The 20,562-nt window shown below is 40.2% G+C and overlaps 1 protein-coding gene across 3 annotated transcripts in view; it reads left to right on the top strand.

Moving 5' to 3' along the window:
• Nucleotides 1-20,562, top strand: part of LOC126194409 (myoneurin-like) — a 128,455-nt gene that overhangs the window by 14,030 nt on the left and 93,863 nt on the right. Inside the window, exon 1 of one of the 3 annotated variants that reach the window (XM_049932765.1) lies at nucleotides 188-298. The exons of the other annotated variants lie outside the window; for them this stretch is intronic. Coding sequence (XP_049788722.1) covers nucleotides 260-298 — 39 coding nt within the window. The 5' untranslated portion in view covers nucleotides 188-259. Of the gene's footprint in view, nucleotides 1-187; nucleotides 299-20,562 lie in introns of those variants that run through there. 3 annotated transcript variants of the gene reach the window in all.

Raw genomic sequence — 20,562 nt, 5'->3', positions numbered from 1 at the left:
AGAACAGATCCAACGTCATGGGGAAATGACACAGTCTCATATTCAATCGTTGGCATAGTGCCGCATTGTGAATTCAAGCATGACACAAGCTGACAAAACCTTACACTTGATGAAAGGAGTTGCAGAAACTCTTCTGAAAAATAATGTGACAGCAACCAAGGGATCCATCAAGTGGTGCCAGTGCATTGAGGAAATACAGCAAAAAAGAGTTGGATGAAAGAATTATGACCAACTCTCAAATGTGGTCCCTAAGGCAGTTATGGAAGATCGACAACCTGGCTCTCTCATACACCAGGTGGTAAGAGAAGAGATACAGTTGTTTATGGCAGTCATGGCTTAAACTGTTCTTACGCTATTATTATTTCTTCACAGGTACCATCTGATATCTTGAACATGCTTAGTGCTGTGTTTAGGTGTTCATGTTTCTTGTTGTTGTTGTTGTTGTTGTTGTTGTGGTCGTCAGTCTTGAGACTGGTTTGATGCAGTTCTCCATGCTACTCTATCCTGTGCAAGCTTCTTCATCTCTCAGTACCTACTGCAGCCTACATCCTTCTGAATCTGCTTAGTGTATTCATCTCTTGGTCTTCCTCTTCGATTTTTACCCTCCACGCTGCCTTCCAATACTATATTGGTGATCCCTCGATGTCTCAGAACATGTCCTACCAACCGATTCCTTCTTCTAGTCAAATTGTGTCACAAGCTCCTCTTCTCCCCAATTCTATTCAATACCTCCTCATTAGTTATGTGATCTACCCATCTAATCTTCAGCATTCTTCTGTAGCACCACATTTCGAAAGCTTCTATTCTCTTCTTGTCTAAGCTATTTATCATCCACATTTCACTTCCATAGATGGCTACACTCCATACAAATACTTTCAGAAATAACTTCCTGACATTTAAATCTATACTCGATGTTAACAAATTTTTCTTCTTCAGAAACGCTTTCCTTGCCATTGCCAGTCTACATTTTATATCCTCTCTACTTCGACCATCATCAGTTATTTTGCTCCCCAAATAGCAAAACTCCTTTACTACTTTAAGTGTCTCATTTCCTAATCTAATTCCCTCAGCATCACCCGACTTAGTTCGACTACATTCCATTGTCCTCGTTTTGCTTTTGTTGATGTTCATCTTATACCCTCCTTTCAAGACACTGTCCATTCCGTTCAACTTCTCTTCCAAGTCCTTTGCTGTCTCTGACAGAATTACAATGTCATCGGGAACCTCAAAGTTTTTATTTCTTCTCCATATCGGGGATAGGCTACAACCCTGTCTCATTTCCTTCCCAACCACTGCTTCCCTTTCAAACCCCTCGACTCTTATAACTGCCATCTGGTTTCTGTACAAATTGTAAATAGCCTTTTCCTCCCTGTATTTTATCCTTGCCACCTTCAGTATTTGAAAGAGAGTATTCCAAACAACATTGTCAAAAGCTTTCTTTAAGTCTACAAATGCTAGAAATGTAGGTTTGCCTTTACTTAATCTTTCTTCTAAGATAAGTCATAGGGTCAGTATTGCCTCACATGTTCCAACATTTCTACGGAATCCCGAGGTCGGCTTCTATCAGTTTTTCCATTCGTCTGTAAAGAATTCGTGTTAGTATTTTGCAGCCATGACTTATTAAACTGACTGTTCCGTAATTTTCACATGTGTCAACACCTGCTTTCTTTGGGATTGGAATTATTATATTTTTCTTGAAGTCTGCGGGTATTTCGCCTGTCTCATACATCTTGCTCACCAGATGGTAGAGTTTTGTCAGGACTGGCTCTCCCAAGGCTGTCAGTAGCTCTAATGGAATGTTGTCCACTCTGGGGGCCTTGTTGCAACTCAGGTCTTTCAGTGCTCTGTCAAACTCTTCATGCAGTATCGTATCTACCATTTCATCTTCATCTACATCCTCTTCTATTTCCATAATATTGTCTTCAAGTACATCGCCCTTGTATAGACCCTCTATATACTCTTCCACCTTTCTGCTTTCCCTTCTTTGCATAGAACTAGGTTTCAATCAAAACTCTTGATATTCATGCAAGTGGTTCTCCTTTCTTCAAAGGTCTCTTTAATTTTCCTGTAGGCAGTATCTATCTTACCCCTAGTGAGATAAGCCTCTACATCATTACATTTGTCTGCTTAGTCATTTTGCACTTCCTCTCGATATCATTTTCGAGACATTTGTATTCCTATTTGCCTGCTTCATTTACTGCATTTTTATATTTTCTCCTTTCATCAATTAAATTCAATATTTCTTTTGTAACCCAAGGGTTTCTACTAGCCCTTGTCTTATTACCTACTTGATCCTCTGCTGCCTTCACTAGTTCATCCCTCAAAGCCACCCATTCTTCTTCTACTGTATTTCTTTCCCCCATTCCTGTCAGTTGTTCCCTTATGCTCTCCCTGAAACTCTGTACAACCTCTGGTTCTTTCAGTTTATCCAAGTCCCATCTCCTTAAATTCCCACCTTTTTGCAGTTTCTTTAGTTATAATCTACAGTTCATAACCAATAGATTGTGGTCAGAGTCCACATCTGCCCCTGGAAATGTCTTACAATTTAAAACCTGGTTCCTAAATCTCTGTCTTACCATTATATAATCTATCTGATATCTTCTAGTATCTCCAGGGTTCTTCCATGTATACAACCTTCTTTCATGATTCGTGAACCAAGTGTTAGCTATGATTAAGTTATGCTCTGCGCAAAATTCTACCAGGCGGCTTCCTCTTTCATTTCTTAGCCTCAATCCATATTCACCTACTATGTTTCCTTCTCTCCCTTTTCCTACTCTCGAATTCCAGTCACCCATGACTATTAAATTTTCGTCTCCCTTCACTACCTGAATAATTTCTTTTATCTCATCATACATTTCATCAATTTCTTTGTCATCTGCAGAGCTAGTTGGCATATAAACTTGTACTACTGTAGTAGGCGAGGGCTTCATGTCTATCTTGGCCACAATAACGCATTCACTATGTTGTTTGTAGTAGCTTACCCGTACTCCTATTTTTTTATTCATTATTAAACCTACTCCTGAATTACCCCTATTTGATTTTGTATTTATAACCCTGTATTCACCTGACCAGAAGTCTTGTTCCTCCTGCCACCGAACTTCACTAATTCCCACTATATCTAACTTTAACTTATCCATTTCCCTTTTTAAATTTTCTAACCTACCTGCCCGATTAAGGGATCTGACATTTCACACTCCGATCCGTAGAATGCCAATTTCTTAATGCCATGTTTCTTAATAATGCTGTAAAACTTCCTTTTTCCTTGATCAAAAAAAGCGGATGTTGTACCACATCCACTAACAGAATATGTTGACTGTTGAACCCGCAGGATGCAGTGGAAAGCAACTTATCTTCTGTACTTCGTCTTCCTGGTCTTATTAAAAGTGAGTTAACATATATTGTATTTCTACTGTAAAAACCACTCCAATGTTTTTGACGACAAGAATATGTGAAGTTGGATTGCAACCTTCTCACTTCTTTTCCACGCGTGGACTTACTTGGTGTGCACAGCCGATCTTCTTCTCTGGATAGCCGTCTACGTCAGTCTCCAAAAATGTCTTCTCCGAAGAATGATGCTAGTTAAAGGAATATATATGATTCTCTCTCTCTCTCTCTCTCTCTCTCTCTCTCTCTCTCTCTCTCTCTCTCTCCCCCCACCTCTCCCCCCCTCTCCCCCTCTCCCCCCCCCCTCGTGAAATAAGTAGGTACTTGAAGAATACTTTTAGTTCACTGTTGGTGTATTTCAACTTCCATAAAGAACAAAATTATCATTTCTCACATAAACATTAGACTTCATGTAAGTCACCCATGTCGTCACACGTTAAGACACAAATTAAGATACATTTACCACATAGTTGATTCAACAACTACGGAAATCGTGAACAAGTCTTGCCTCGAGCACGTTTGTGTTAAAAAGTTACTAAAAATCTTTTTTTTCAACTCAGCTGTTTTTTTCATCACTACAATAATTAAAGTTATAAAACAGCACAGAATAACACAGAAGTTCCTTGGGGCTGCCGTGTTCTTTCATTACAATTTCCTTGGTGCGGCCGACAAGTACTTGTCGATGCCGTTTGACTGCTGTGTCTACTGTTTTCTCAGTACACACGTCGGACCTGCACACACATACAGGTGACGCGCCATAGATGGGGTCTCTCACACTTATATTTAAAATATAGTGTGCTCAAGATGGTAGAAGGCCAAGTGGTTCTAGAATTTATGCGGAAATTCTCAAAACACTACATATCCTCCTGCTAAGATTGAACACACAATATTTTATACATAATCAATATGTACATTAATATCACACATAATAACAATTCACATTTTAAGAGTACACATTTATTACATAGGTTTATATATACCTTTTTCACATCAACAACAGTCTTTTTTTTTTCCAATCGTAAACTCCAGGTGTTCATGACTCATGAGTAATCTGTTTTCTGTACTCACTTTTCGTACTACCTCTTCTAAGTATGTACTCATTCATTATCTATTGTAGTTTGGAGGAACTCTAGGGAACCTGAAAGTGTTCCTTTTGACACTCGTAAACTTAACATAAAACGTAATAATGCTCATTGTGCGTAGAATTCAGACTTACCAGAATAATCCCTATAAAATGTGTGACTTCTGTCATGATACTGTCCCCTTCTCCTAGGATCAGTACCTATACCTTGCATGTGGGTTGACCTTTTGAGAGCACTTCCTCTTTCCGTTCTGGTAGGTACTCCCCTTTATACAACATCCCTATTTCTCAGGCCACAGGCCATCCTATTTCCATGTATACGTAGCAATGCTGGGTACGCTCCCCTTATCCTTTATGAGTAGGCCCCATGGTTCATTACCCTAGTATACATTTCTATGTATACTACAATTAAGTATTTCCTGGTAAAGCTACAAATCTATTTACACTTCACATTCACTTTTATAATACATCATTTAATCCCTGGAGTCCTCCTCTACTTCTCAACTCCTATACCCTTAGTATATACTGTGTCTACCTACAATTCAAGTCTCACTATCCTATGTTGTTGTTGTTGCGGTCTTCAGTCCTGAGACTGGTTTGATGCAGCTCTCCATGCTACTCTATCCTGTGCAAGCTTCTTTATCTCCCAGTACCTACTGCAGCCTACATCCTTCTGAATCTGCTTAGTGTATTCATCTCTTGGTCTTCCTCTTCGATTTTTACCCTCCATGCTGCCTTCCAATACTAAATTGGTGATCCCTAGATGTCTCAGAACATGTCCTACCAACCGATTCCTTCTTCTAGTCAAGTTGTGCGACAAGCTCCTCTTCTCCCCAATTCTATTCAATACCTCCTCATTAGTTATGTGATCAACCCATCTAATCTTCAGCATTCTTCTGTAGCACCACATTTCGAAAGCTTCTATTCTCTTCTTGTCTAAGCTATTTATCATCCACGTTTCACTTCCATAGATGGCTACACTCCATACAAATACTTTGAGAAACGACTTCCTGACACTTAAATCAATACTCAATGTTAACAAATTTCTCTTCTTAAGAAACGCTTTCCTTGCCATTGCCAGTCTACATTTTATATCCTCTCTACTTCGACCATCATCAGTTATTTTGCTCCCCAAATAGCAAAACTCCTTTACTACTTTAAGTGTCTCATTTCCTAATCTAATTCCCTCAGCATCACCCGACTTAATTCGACTACATTCCATTATCCTTGTTTGGCTTTTGTTGATGTTCATCTTATACCCTCCTTTCAAGACACTGTCCATTCCGTTCAACTGCTCTTCCAAGTCCTTTGCTGTCTCTGACAGAATTACAATGTCATCGGCGAACCTCAAAGTTTTTATTTCTTCTCCATGGATTTTAATTCCTACTCCAAACGTTTCTTTTGTTTCCTTTATTGCTTGCTCAATATACAGATTGAATAACATCGGGGATAGGCTACAACCCTGTCTCACTCCCTTCCCAACCACTGCTTCCCTTTCAAGCCCCTCGACTCTTATAACTGCCATCTGGTTTCTGTACAAATTGTAAATAGCCTTTCGCTCTCTGTATTTTACCCCTGCCACCTGCAGAATTTGAAAGAGAGTATTCCAATCAACATTGTCAAAAGCTTTCTCTAAGTCTACAAATGCTAGAAATGTAGGTTTGGCTTTCCTTAATCTTTCTTCTAAGATAAGTCTTAGGGTCAGTATTGCCTCATGTGTTCCAACATTTCTACAGAATCCAAACTGATCTTCCCCGAGGTCGGCTTCTATCAGTTTTTCCATTCGTCTGTAAAGAATTCGCGTTAGTATTTTGCAGCTGTGACTTATTAAACTGATAGTTCGGTAATTTTCACATGTGTCAACACCTGCTTTCTTTGGGATTGGAATTATTATATTCTTCTTGAAGTCTGCGGGTATTTCGCCTGTCTCATACATCTTGCTCACCAGATGGTAGAGTTTTGTCAGGACTGGCTCTCCCAAGGTTGTCAGTAGTTCTAATGAAATGTTGTCTACTCCGGGGGCCTTGTTTCAACTCAGGTCTTTCAGTGCTCTGTCAAACTCTTCACGCAATATCATATCTCCCATTTCATCTTCATCTACATTCTCTTCCATTTCCATAATATTGTCCTCAAGTACATCGCCCTTGTATAGGCCCTCTATATACTCCTTCCACCTTTCTGCTTTCCCTTCTTTGCTTAGAACTGGGTTTCCATCTGAGCTCTTGATATTCATACAAGTGGTTCTCTTTTCTCCAAAGGTCTCTTTAATTTCCCTGTAGGCAGTATCTATCTTACCCCTAGTGAGATAAGCCTCTACATCCTTACATTTGTCTTCTAGTCATCCGTGCTTAGCCATTTTGCACTTCCTGTCGATCTCATTTTTGAGACGTTTGTATTCCTTTTTGCCTGTCTCATTTACTGCATTTTTATATTTTCTCCTTTCATAAATTAAATTCAATATTTCTTCTGTTACCCAAGGGTTTCTACTAGCCCTCATCTTTTTACCTATTTGATCCTCTGCTGCCTTTACTATTTCATCCCTCAAAGCTACCCATTCTTCTTCTACTGTATTTCTTTCCCCCATTCTTGTCAATTGTTCCCTTATGCTCTCCCTGAAACTCTGTACAATCTCTGGTTCTTTCAGTTTATCCAAGTCCCATCTCCTTAAATTCCCACCTTTTTGCAGTTTCTTCAGTTTTAATCTACTATTCATCAATTTATCAGAGTATTGCTACACTGACTTATCTTAAATAAGCACCACGGTTAACTCCAATCTTGCTTGCGTGCTCTTTCATTACTCATGCCTCCTTCTTACGTATACTCGCTCGATGTGAAATCGTCACAGTTTTTGTACCTACAATGTAGAACTGTAGTAGTTTTTATATGCATATACATATGTGTACATGTTTCCGTGTGTACACAAATCTTCCCCTAAAATACCTGGCGGTTCTCATGTTGCGACATGTTTCTAGTCTGTAATTTTAATGTTTGTGTATAAATGTAATTTTGTGTGTATATGGATGTGTGTTTATGTAGTCTGATTCTTCAACCATCTTGTCTGAAGGTAAGATGTAGATTATTGGAAACCAGGAAGGACTTCTGTGATAGAAGTAGATGAATATGGAAAGAGGGAAAAAATAGATGGGTCCTCAAATGAGAAGTAAGAAAGGAAATAAATAGAAATTGTTGCTAAGATCAAAGAAGATAGCCGCAAAGACATGAAACCCTTCCCACCCCTGTTCTCCAGGATTCCTACCTTGTAGGTACTTCAGTGAGATGCCGGAGGAGGATTGTTAAATCATCTCCTACAGAATGGACATTCCCACCTTCACTCTTGAGGTTTCTGAAGGAAATCTCAGTAACCCTATGGAAATGGCAAGTGATGAAGAATCAGGCATACTTGTTTGTGAGGGTTGTTTGAAAGGTGTGGTGTGTGTTTTGTGTTAGTCATGAGTTACGTGTTCTCGTAAATCATGCTGTTATCCACAATACCCACCCCTTTCAAAACTGATGTAAACCCTCCCATCTACATCAAATCTCATAAAAGGTATAAAATATTCTGTAAAAAGTAGAAAATCTATATACTATGTTATCACAGTTGTTTAATTAGTCATCCAATATTGTATGTTTTGCGAACTTAATATTTCCTTCAATTCACTCAGAAAAATATGTGTCAAGAAATATAAATTGGAACTCTGGCCCGATTATATTACATTCAGTATGAGAATAGTATTCTCATGACTTCAGAAGTTATTTTGAAAGTTATGCGCCAGGACATGGTTCTCCATATTTATCTAGAAATATGTGACTGATCAAAGGATTACACGGCATCTTTCAAGAAAACCAGTGTTGGAGTCATTGTAATGACACTGTATATCAATAATACATACAAAATTGACGACATTGATTTTACCAAGACCTCTACACACAGGTTTGCAAAGAAACTGGTGAAGAGATTATATACGAAGATCATTCTTAGCAAAAATATGACTTAATTATATGTGGAGACCGCGCTGGTCAAAACCGAGGTCCAAGCAAAAATATGAAGTAATTATAAGTGGAGACCTCACCAGTCGAAACCGAGGTCCAAGCAAAAATATGACCTAATTATACATGGAGACTGTGCCAGTCAAAACTGAGAGAGATGAGAACTGACCAGGCACACTTAATATATCTTGTCCCAAGGCTGTGCCAAATGACGGAGATCGGAGACAACATGTGTGCAAATTTCCATCTCAAGCTGCAGCCGAGCAAAGTTGGGACACGTCCGGATTGGGGACAGGTAGGTGTGAATGCACTGTGCAGTTCCCTACCTCATGCGCGCTCATGCAGGGTACGTAAGAGTAGTACCAGAAACAGGTATGCAGAAGCTTCTTTAGTCCCCCCCCCCCCCCCCCCCCCCCCCCGAGAGATTTTATAGGGAGTCAGAGGTTGTTAGCAGTTTGACTGAATGGAACAAGGGAATCCTCCACCAGGAATCATTGGGGATGACGTAACCACAAATGCTAGTTAGTACAATTTTTTTTTCCATAGTATTTTTGAGTGTGGGATGGTAGAGTAGCTTAAGATTTTGAAGGAATCCGGTGCATAAAAACTATTATAGAAGGAACACCGAAAACAACTCAGGACCTGACGGTCGTCATTCCGCCTGTTAACTCAGAACGTTAATGTCCCTGGGGGTTATATGACTCTGTCCAGGTCCCATGGATCTGATATTAACTCTTTAAACTTCTTTTGAAAGTCTCCCCACTGCAAATCAGTCACCACTTCCCTAGTTAACACAGCATTAGGTGAAGATACTCTTTTTTTCTACTTTGTCTTGGATAAGCTTGAATTTTTTCCAGAGTTCATCTATGACCTTTCTGGTATTAGTAAGTTCGGAAGAAGCCATAGGCGACACGTTCCCAGATGTTATTCTCTTGGTAACTTTTCTTTCTATAATTTCCTCTACCTGTTCCTTGAGACTACTTACATTTATGATATCAGAGCTTGTTATCTTCTCTTTGAAGCTTCTATCTGCACTGTATACTTGTGTACTTACACCTGTAATTTGCGATTGAATGACAGTCATTAATTCGCTATCCTTATCAACGCTCTCTTTCAAAGTATGCCATCCCTGCTTTAGGGCATTACATCCTCCAATGATCCTAACTTTTCATTAATCCCTAATTCTACACTATTATATTTCTCCTCAATATTCAAGTCTAACTTTTTTGTCAAATTCTGAAAATTATTAGTCTGTTTTTGGTTTAATTCAGCAAACATTTGATTTACCTGAATGTGTAAAGAATTTGTTAGTTCCTTCTTTAAATCTAATTTCAAATTTTCAACTTTATCATTTAGAGTGTCAAATTCAGTCCTTAAAACATCCATGCCTTTCCATAGATTACTAAGTTCTCTACTGAGTGCATCAACTTTGGCAGTTAATAAACCTAGATTGGTTGCTTGACTATTCAAGGTTTCAATCTGGGCATCTAATTTATCATTTAATTGAGCATTTACTGAGTCTTAACTTGACTCTGGGTGTCTATTTTTTCACTTAGTTCCTTTCTTAAAGTAACATTTTGAGCTTAGGTTAGATTTACTAACTTGACATGACACAGTTCTGTTGCTACTGTAGGCACACAGATTGCTAGATTGGGCTTAATATTAACAAAATGACACTAGATACTCAAGGAATAAATGTCAGTGCAATACTTTGACAAGCATAAAATGATTTTGACACTATTTGTAAATTGTACTGCATGATGCTTAAATAAATTCCTCTTCCATTTCATGTTTCAGCACTTTGCCTGTAGATGTATTTTAATCTTTGTATGTTGTCTGTATTGTCACTCCTTTCTATGCATCTCCCAATTCTCTGTGCATTTTCTATAGAGTTTACTCTTTAGTGTAACGTCATTGTAAACATATATTCAACGGCTTATACCATGTTGTATTAATATAATAAAGTTCTGTTTTACGCTCACTTGGCGTAGAATTTCAGCTGCATTGTTGAGCGTATGTGTTATCAGCACCGGTGAATAGCAACTGGTGCCAGTGGTGCCGGATGCTGATTTCTGCGTTTGCATACCCACGATGTGTGAGAAATTTATACCCCCCCACACCAAATTTTCTTAGTCGTATCATTCTAGACGTATCTCTTCTTAGTCTAATATGTTGAGATCTTCTCTCCGGTTTTTCACGTTGTGTTTTATCACTTCTCTCCGTTATTCACATTTACAAATTTTCTCCATCGGATAGTTAGGCAGAATCCAATTTCGTGAAATGGTTGTTTTGTCTTGTTATGCTCGGTTGCTATGGCATCACTTGATAGCTTTTTCTCTCGTTTTTGTCTCAAAATTCCTTTTTTCCATAGGTCCTTTCACACTGGTCACCACATTCTAATGTTTTTGATGACAGGAATGTGTGAAGTTGAATTGCAACCTTCTCACTTCTTTTACACGCATAGACTTACTTGGTATGCACAGCCAATCTTCTTCTCTGGATAGCCAGCTACGTCAGTCTCCAAAATCTTCTCCGAAGAATGATACTAGTTAAAGGAATATGTATGACTCACTCTATCTCTACTCGTGAAAAAGTAGGTACTCGAACAATACTTTTAGTTCATTGTTAGTGTATTTCAACTTCCATAAAGAACAAAATTATCATTTCTCACATAATCATTAGACTTCGTGAAACTTCCTGGCAGATTAAAACTGTGTGCCGGACCGAGACTTAAACTCTGGATCTTTGCCTTTTGCGGGCAAGTGATCTACCATCTGAGCTTCCAAAGCATGACTCATGCCCTGTCCTCACAGCTTTACTTCTGCCAGTACCTCATCTCCTACTTTCCAGACTTCACAGAAGCTCTCCTGTGAAGGCAGAACTAGCACTCCTGGAAGAAAGTTTATTGCGGAGACATGGTTTAGCCACAGCTGGGGGGATGTTTCCAGAATGAGATTTTCACTCTGCAGTGGAGTGTGCACTGATATGAAACTTCCTGGCAGATTAAAACTGTGTGCCGAACTGAGACTCAAAATCAGGACCTTTGCCTCTCTCCTGAAGAGAGCTTCTGTGAAGTTTGGAAAGTAGGAGACGAAGTACTGGCAGAGGTAAAGCTGTGAGGATGGGGCGTGAGTCGTGCTTGGGTAGCTCAGATGGTAGAGCACTAGTCCGCGAAAGACAAAGGTCCCGAGTTCAAGTCTCGGTCTGGCACACAGTTTTAATCTGCCAGGAAGTTTCATATCAGTGTACACTCCACTGCAGAGTGAAAATCTCATTCTGGAAACATCCCCCTGGCAGTGGCTAAGCCATGCCTCCACAATATCCTTTCTTCCAGGATGCTGCAAGGTTCACAGGAGAGCTTCTATGAAGTTTGGAAAGTAGGAGACGAGGTATTGGTGGAAGTAAAGCTGTGAGGACGGGGCGTGAGTCGTGCTTGGGTAGCTCATATGATAGAGCACTTGCCCGCGAAAGGCAAAAGTCCTGAGTTCGAGTCTCAGTCTGGCACACAGTTTCAATCTGCCAGGAGGTTTCATATCAGCGCACACTCTGCTGCAGAGTGAAAATCTCGTTATTAGACTTCTTGTAAGTGACCCATGTCGTCTCATGTTAGACTCAAATTAAGATACATTTACCACGTAGTTGATTCAGCAACCACGGAAATCGTGAACTAGTCTTGCATCTAGCACATCTCTGTTAAAAATTAATAAAAATCTTTTTTTTCAACTCAAATGTTTTTTTCATCACTACAGTAGTCAAAGTTATAAAATATCACAGAATAACACAGAAGTTCCTTGGGGCTACCATGTTCTTTCATTACAACTTCCGTGGCGCGACCAACAAGTACTTGTTGGTGCTGTTTGACCACTGTGTCTTAAGTTTTCTCACTACACACGTTGGACCTGCACACACAGACAGGTGACACGCAGTAGATAGGCTCTCTCACACTTGTATTTAAAATATCGTGTGTTTGAAATGGTAGAAGGCCAAGTGGTTCTAGAATTGACACGGAAATTCTCTAAACTCTACACCACAACTGAAATAGAAGTGCTCTAATACTTCATATTTTGGAATTTTGCACTGAGTTTGAAAGTTCTTTACTTTTTGCGAACTTTAGTGCCCCTGGTATTGGATGCAAAAAAAGATTGTAGTAATCAAATTTGTAGAGAATTTTATGCTCTTCTAGAAAGTAAATAGACATGACAGTGCTAGGAACATAAGAAATTGGGATTTTTTGAAAAACTATGAAATTTTCAATGCCTTTGACTACAGAAAGTTTAGACAACATAAATTTTGTTGCAAAATTTGGTTTTCCAATGTTTCCAACCACATGAACTAGTTAAAAAAATAAAATCTTCTATCCTACCTTTTGCAAGGTACAGGCTTTTTCTTTGACAGTTTGATTGGACTATATGCTATGCTAGCAAATTGGAATCAACCTCTGGGAAGGTTCCCAAAGTCAGAAAATTGGTGGATAATAGTCTGCAGGGACTTCCTGACCCGCTACGCTGTCACCAAAACTGTGCTGACTGCCGAAGCCCTTGAAATTGCGAAGTTTCTTGTTGGAAGATACCATTTTGAAAGACGAAACATCCCACATGATGATCTGTGATCATGGAAAAGATTGCCTTTTGAAGACTAGTATCAGAGGTAATCAACCACAGGATGACAAGTGCTTTTCCACCCACAGATGACTTGTCTCACAGAGTGCTATAACAAGACATTGGCAGATGTGCTGTCATATGTTAGTATCAAGCAGAGACATAGGGATGCATTACTGCTTGCCGTGACATTTGCACGCAACACAGTGCAATAAGAGACTACAGTCTTCATTCCATTCCTTTTTTTTTTTTTTTTTTTTTTTTTTTTTTTTTGCTCTGTGTTTATGAGGCCAAAATGACAATGGATACGCAGTACCTGTTTCAACTGGATGTTGCTCTGGATGAGCATGTGAAACGCTTCATCACCAGGACCAAAGAAGCTAGACAGCTCTATCACATATAGACCCTGGACACCCAACAGGATATATGTAATGACACATTTCCCTGTGGTGATGCTTGGTGGCGGCTGTGTGCAGTGCTTTTGACTTAAGGGATGGTGAGGTGCTGGGGCAGTTGAGGTGGTAACTTTCAAATCTAACAGAGAGAGTGTCTGCAGCTTAGCTGTTTCTTTTTTCCTGAGGACCTTTCCACTGCCCAGTACTTCTTTTATTTGGCGAGTAGTGAACTCCATTATATAAATATTACACCCATGTATATGGAAGTCCATGTATGTAGAAAAATGTGAAGCAGTTACAGAAGAAATGAGAAGTAGATTCTGTACATCTTGAGCTTACATAGAAAGTTAATTTTGTGGTAGCATATACTGTTTGGAGGGAGACACATTCCTGGAGAAATTAATAATTGCACTCAGCTTATTGCTGTGTATTTTTTTATTAGATTTTTCTCCAACCATGTTTTAGCATGAGAAGGATAGTAGAAACGTTGTCAGTAGTCGTATGTTTCCATCACTTTAACAATTGTTCTCAAAGGCCCGCATCTCGTGGTCGTGCGGTAGCATTCTCGCTTCCCACGCCCGGGTTCCCGGGTTCGATTCCCGGCGGGGTCAGGGATTTTCTCTGCCTCGTGATGGCTGGGTGTTGTGTGCTGTCCTTAGGTTAGTTAGGTTTAAGTAGTTCTAAGTTCTAGGGGACTTATGACCACAGCAGTTGAGTCCCATAGTGCTCAGAGCCATTTTTTTGTTCTCAAAGTGGCTGGTTACCTCAATAAAAACACTGTAATTTGTTTACTATTGAGTTAGACTACAGAAAGGGATTATGAACTGATAAAATAATTTATTAATTTAGCACAAAACACAGCAAGTGTTGTTAAGAAAATAATAAGAGTTGTCCTTTTATTATGATCATCAGTAGCATTTGTGTTCACAGACTGTGAAGTATTATGCATTAGTTGATGACAATGTAAAATTTCGATGAACTATATATATGACAGTATCTGTCTTGTATTAACTCAGAAAGTATGAACCAAATGAATGGAGTGTGTTTCTAGTGTGTGCAGTCACACAAGTAAGAATCAGAAGAATGATGGGTGTTTCAAAAAGAGTACATCTAGTGGTCAGCATGACAATCAAGTTGTCCAGATACATTATGTTTTAAGTAAAATGAAAATCTCCTTGCAATAAACATTTTCACTTTGAGAATATCTTACAGCTGTTTAGTTAAAGACATCTGTGATGTCATTACTACATCATCTGCAGTACAGAAAAACATAAGTGTCTGACATTGGTCTGCCCCCGGTAGCTGAGTGGTCAGCGGGACAGACTGTCAATCCTAAGGGCCTGGGTTCGATTCCCAGCCGGGTCGGAGATTTTCTCTGCTCAGAGACTGGGTGTTGTGTTGTCCTAATCATCATCATTTCATCCCCATCGACACGCAAGTTGCCGAAGTGGCGTCAAATTGAAAGACTTGCACCAGGTGAGCGGTCTACCCGATGGGAGGCCCTCGTCACACGCCATTATTATTATTATTATTATTATTATTATTACAATCATCTTGTGTATTTTCAGTTGTGTCTCTAGAGCCCAATATGAGTAGTGTTTCTTAATTTCCCATTGTCTTCATGATTGATGGACTGACTGGTTCTTATTCAGTCCTGTTAACTTACATTCTGTAGAAAGGATGTACCATGCAATTTAGGACAAAACAAAGACTACATGTACATCTGCCTGTGCATCAATACTTCGCAGCCCATATTACAGTGTGTGACAGTAGGTACTTTCTCCCATTTCTGTTCCAGTCGTGAATAGTTCACGTGAAAAACAATTGTTGTTAAGCCTCCGTGTGAGCTTGAATGTCTGTAATTTTACTATCATGGTCTTTTCTCAAGATATATTATTTGACTTATCAAGGAACATAAGCTCTTGGAATTGTAAAATTAAGCTATGCCATCATACAGAATACTTATCTTGCAACATCTGCCAATGAAACGTCACGGCAATACTTTTGCGCTTGGTAAAAGGTAAAAAAATGCTTTGCTCTTCCTTGGATATTCTCTATTTCTTACATCTGTCCTCTCTGGTATGAATCCCAGACTGATGAGCAATATTCAAACAGTGGATGAAGGAGGGTTTTGTAAGCTACATCCGGTGTGGGTGGACTACACTTCTCAAGGATCCTTTGTATGAATCTCGGTGTGGCATTTGCCATACCTGCAAATAGTTTTATATTGTTATTCCACTCCTAGATATTTTATGAAAGTGACTGCTGCTGATGATTGTTACATAATATAGTATATGAAAAATATTCCAAATGGGTTGTAGTTATCATTATTTACAGTGCAATAGTTTGAACAGAGATTATACCTTACTTATTGGCACATACAATACTGCGAACAATTTATGTATGATGCACAAGATATTACATACATATGTGGCATACAGTATGGTTTACCACATGATATATCTGTTACATAAGTTATAGCTCTAGATATTCATTTGTGTTATAAAAAGTATTTCTTTGAAAAATTATTTCTATTTACTCTTGAATATTTGTGGTTGCAGGTGTCCTTTTTTATGTGCAGTGGAATTGTAAACTTTTATTCCGAACTGGATAACTCCTTTTCACGTTATTTGTGAGTTATTGAGTCTTTGTGAAGACTTGCTTCTCTCTTGTACCATGATTGTGAATGTCGCAGGTAGCTTGGAGAAGATTTAACCATAAATCTTCTTGATTAGAAATGTCATAGTGTCAGTATCCCAAGAGTCTTGACCAGGTGCCTGCAGAATGTAACAATATAATGAGAAGGATAGTTGCTACTCACCATATAGCAGAGATGTGTGTGCGTATGTGTGTCTGTTGTTGACAAAGGCCATTGGCTGAAAGCTTTAATTGTGAAAATATTTTTGTTGTGCCTATCTGCGTCACTGTGTCTCCGCTATATGGTGAGTAGCAACTTTTCTTTCCCATAATATTATTACATTCCATCCTGGATTTCCCATTGTTTGATTTATGCCTACAGAATGTGTGATTTAAATTCCACAGATATGAAGTGCTCTGTGGACTTATACTCCCTGTAAAAGTGAATTTCTCTGCACTGACTCAATAAAAATGCTTTATTTTATGCTTTGAAAAGTGACATGATGAGAAGTGGGTATCTCACAGCAATAGCTGCTGCTCTGCATGAATACTGGCTCTGTAACTTACTGCTACATCAAGGAGAGACAACCACTGCTGGTGGACTTCTGTTGGTACTTCTAGTAATGATTTTCAAACTCTGGCAAAATAATAAATACTGAGTAGTAGATCTGGAAAAAATGCATTAAGATGTCTGAGTTAAGCAGCCTCAATGACCCATCAGAGAAAAAATGTTAATGTTTCACAGAATTAATGTGAAGTTGCGTATGTTGAGAAAACAGTGTAAAAACTTTGTGATATTCCTTTTCATGTACCACATTTAGTAGGTTCAAGACACACACACACACACACACACACACACACACACACACACACACATACACAAATGAACATCAGCGTCATGTGATGTGGATGAGAGGGATAAAGGAGGTGGTGACAGAGAGGTAGGGACAAAAATAAAGGTGGTGTGGGGCTAGCAATGAGAGGCATTAATAGAACATTAATGGAACATAAGAAAAAGGACACTTCAGAGATGAGAGAGTGAGTTTAGAATGAGTAAAGTGGAAGGGATGGGGGGAGGGGTGGGGGGGGGGGGGGGAGGGGGCGCACAGATGCAGGAGTGGAGGTGGACATGGGACAGGTGCTTGCCAAGATTGAGTCCAGGAAGACTGCATGATTGAATGACATGTTGTAAGGACAGTTCCTGTCTGTGTAAAACAGAGACATTGGTTTCAGGACACAGGAGACAGAAATTCAGGTGCTACCAGTTTGTGAAGCTATCACTGAAATCGTGAAATTGAGATGGTTGGCAAAATTCAGAGGAAAACCTTGAACAACCTCAAGAAGAGTTCACATCCATCCAATGTCATTATAAATTTGTACCAGCAACCCTACCAAAAATCCACATGGTTAGGATCCCCCTTTGACCTGTTGTAAGTAACATTGGAGTGCCCACCTATGTTGTAGCTAAACATTTTACATCACTTGTGGGACCACTCATAAGAAAATGCGACCACTACACCCAGAATGTACAGGACTTTATAGGTCTCCATAAGACACTCGGTCTACAACCATCATATCTCTTAGAATAAGTAGAGGGTAATTCTGGTCTGTGAATATTTTGAAAGGGACTACTCACTACGGATGTGATGATTGTGGCTGGCTGGGCTGTGTGAAATGGACTTTTTGGTATGAAATGGGTGGCAGCTGTTGAAGCAGAGGTTTGCTGGTGGTTTTTAGGTTTGATATGGATGGATATACTGATGTAGCCATCCTTAAAGTAGCAGTGAACATAAAGGAAGTTGGCTTGTTGGCTCGAGGAGGACCAGGTGAAGAGAATGAGAAAGAAGACATTGAAGGTATTGAGATTCTGCCCTTCCAACTTTGCACAGAAAGAGATCTCCTGTGTTTTACTTCTCCAGTCACCCACCACATCCCACATTCCCAATGTCCGGCCACCTCATGGCTCAATACCACCTAGGGCTGGAGCAACTGAAGCACATTTTCCAACAGGATTTTGATTACCTCTCTTCATGCCCTGAAATGAGGAATATTCTACCCACTATTCTTCCCACCCTTGCACAGTGATAGTCTACCATCCACTAAACCTATGCAATATCCTTGTCCATCCCTACTCCCAACCCCTTACCTCACAGCTCACATTCCTGCAATAGATATAGATTTCAAGACCTGTCCCATACATCCTCCCACCACCACCACCACCACCACCACCACCACCTACTCCAGTCCTAAAGTCCCCACTGAGATAATCTCTGCTCTTATAGACCAACACCTTCAGCCTATTACTCGCAGCCTATCCTTTTGTATAAGACATACCAATGATTTTATCCACTGGCTCTGCACAGTTTCTTCAATACATAGTGCCCTGCTTGTCATTGTTGATGTCACCTCCCTATACACTAACATTACTAATGCCTATCTCCTTACTGCTATTGAACACTACCTTTCCCAATTCCTGATGGTTTTGAAACCCGCAACTTCCTTCCTAACTGCCATGACCAACTATATCCTCACCTACAATTACTTCTTCATTCAAGCTATTACCTACAAACAAATCCGGGGTACGGCTATGGGCTCTCATATGGGCACCATCCTGAACCAACCTATTTATGGACCATCTAGAGCAATCCTTCCACAACTTCCAGAATCCCAAACCCCTTACCTGGTTCAGATTCATTGATAACATCTTCATGATCTGGATTGAGGCTGAATACACCCTATCCACATTCCTCCAGAACCTCAATATCTTTTCCCCCATTTGCTTCACCTGGACCTACTCAACCCAAAAAGCCACCTTTCTTGATCTTTACTTCAAAGATGGCTACCTCCACCCATATTAAACCTACCAACCAACAGCAATATCTCCACTTCAACAATTGCCACCCATTCCATACCCTTGAAGACCCTTCCATACAGCCTACCCACCCACGGCTGTTGCATCTATAGTGATGAGTGGCCTTTCTCGAAATACACCAAGGATATCACTGAAGCATTCACAGACTGTAATTACCCTCCCAACCTTATATAAAAAAAGAAACAGATCTCCTATGCATTATCTCTCCAGTCACCCATCACCTCCAAAAGTCCCACCAACTGGCCAAGAGGAGCATTCCCCTTGTGACTCAGTACCACACAGGACTGGAGCAACTGAATCACACTCTCTGCCAGGGTTTCGACTACCTCTCACCGTACCCTGAAATGAGGAGTGTCCTACCCACTATCCTTCCCACCCCTCCCACAGTGGTATTCTGCCACTCACCAAACCTATGCGGTATCCTTGTCCATCCTTACTCCCAACCCATTGCGTCATGGCTCACATACCTGCAATGGACCTAGATTTGCAAGACCTGCCCCATAAATCCTCCCACCACCACTACAACCACCACCACCACCACCACCACCACCACCACCACCACCATCTACTCTAGTCCTGTCAGAGGCATGTACTATCCCATCTAAGGCAGGGCTACCTGTGAAAGCAGTCATATGATCTACAGACTAAGCTGCAACAATTGTGATCCTTTCTACATTGGCATGAAAATCAAAAAGCTGTCTGTCCGAATGAATGGCCATCGACAAACTGAGGCCCAGAGACAGATGGACCACCAAGATGCTGATCATGCTACCCAACACAATGTGTTTCATTTCAGTGACTGCTTCAGAACCTGGCCATCTGGATTCTTCCTGCCAACACCAGTTTTTCTGAACTGCAAAGGCAGGAACTCACCCTACAATATATCCTACGTTCCCGTAATCTCCATGACCTCAACTTTCGCTAGTCCTTGTCCTCCACCAACCAGTCCCCTTCTCTGCTTCCAATTGAACATTGCACAGACTTCTATTCTGCCAATGCACCCACTGGTCTTTTTCCCCTTCTCTACTTCTCTCCTTTTCTGCTCTTCCCCCTCCCCTTCCTCCTCCCCCCTCCCCTCCCCCAAACCTCCCGACTGCATCTAGCAGCGATACCTTGTTCCCACCATGTCCCTGCATGCTCCCACATGCAGCACACCACCTCCCCCTCCCTTCCAACATGCTATTCCCCCCCCCCCCCCCCACCAACCCTATGCCCCTCCTTATCTGCTCCACCTATGCCAGAATGCTGCTCCCATCAGGTGCAGTTGCTGTCAGGAGTCTGGCTACAGCACCAAAGACAGTGGTCATGTGTGTGTGAGTTGTGCTTTTGTGAATGTTTATGTGTTTTCTGCCTTGGAAGAAGGCCCTTCATCAAAAGTTTAAATGTTTATCAGTCTTTTTTTTGTGCCCATCTCTGACGCACTGTCTCCTCTATATGGGGAGTAGCAATCTGTCCTCCTCATAATATAATTTACTGGGAAATCTTCAAAGCACCAAAACTGGGACCTGTGATGTAGTCTTTTGTTATTGGAACTAATGCCATTTTTAATTATGTCTTGTATATGTTTTGAAAATGTGTTGTTGTAATTGTCTCATATTTTTCAAAATA

Source organism: Schistocerca nitens, chromosome 1, assembly GCF_023898315.1.
Source record: "Schistocerca nitens isolate TAMUIC-IGC-003100 chromosome 1, iqSchNite1.1, whole genome shotgun sequence".
Taxonomy (NCBI): Eukaryota; Metazoa; Arthropoda; class Insecta; order Orthoptera; family Acrididae; genus Schistocerca; species Schistocerca nitens.
Note: the sequence above shows the minus strand (reverse complement) of the source record. Positions and strands in the feature narration are given on the sequence as shown.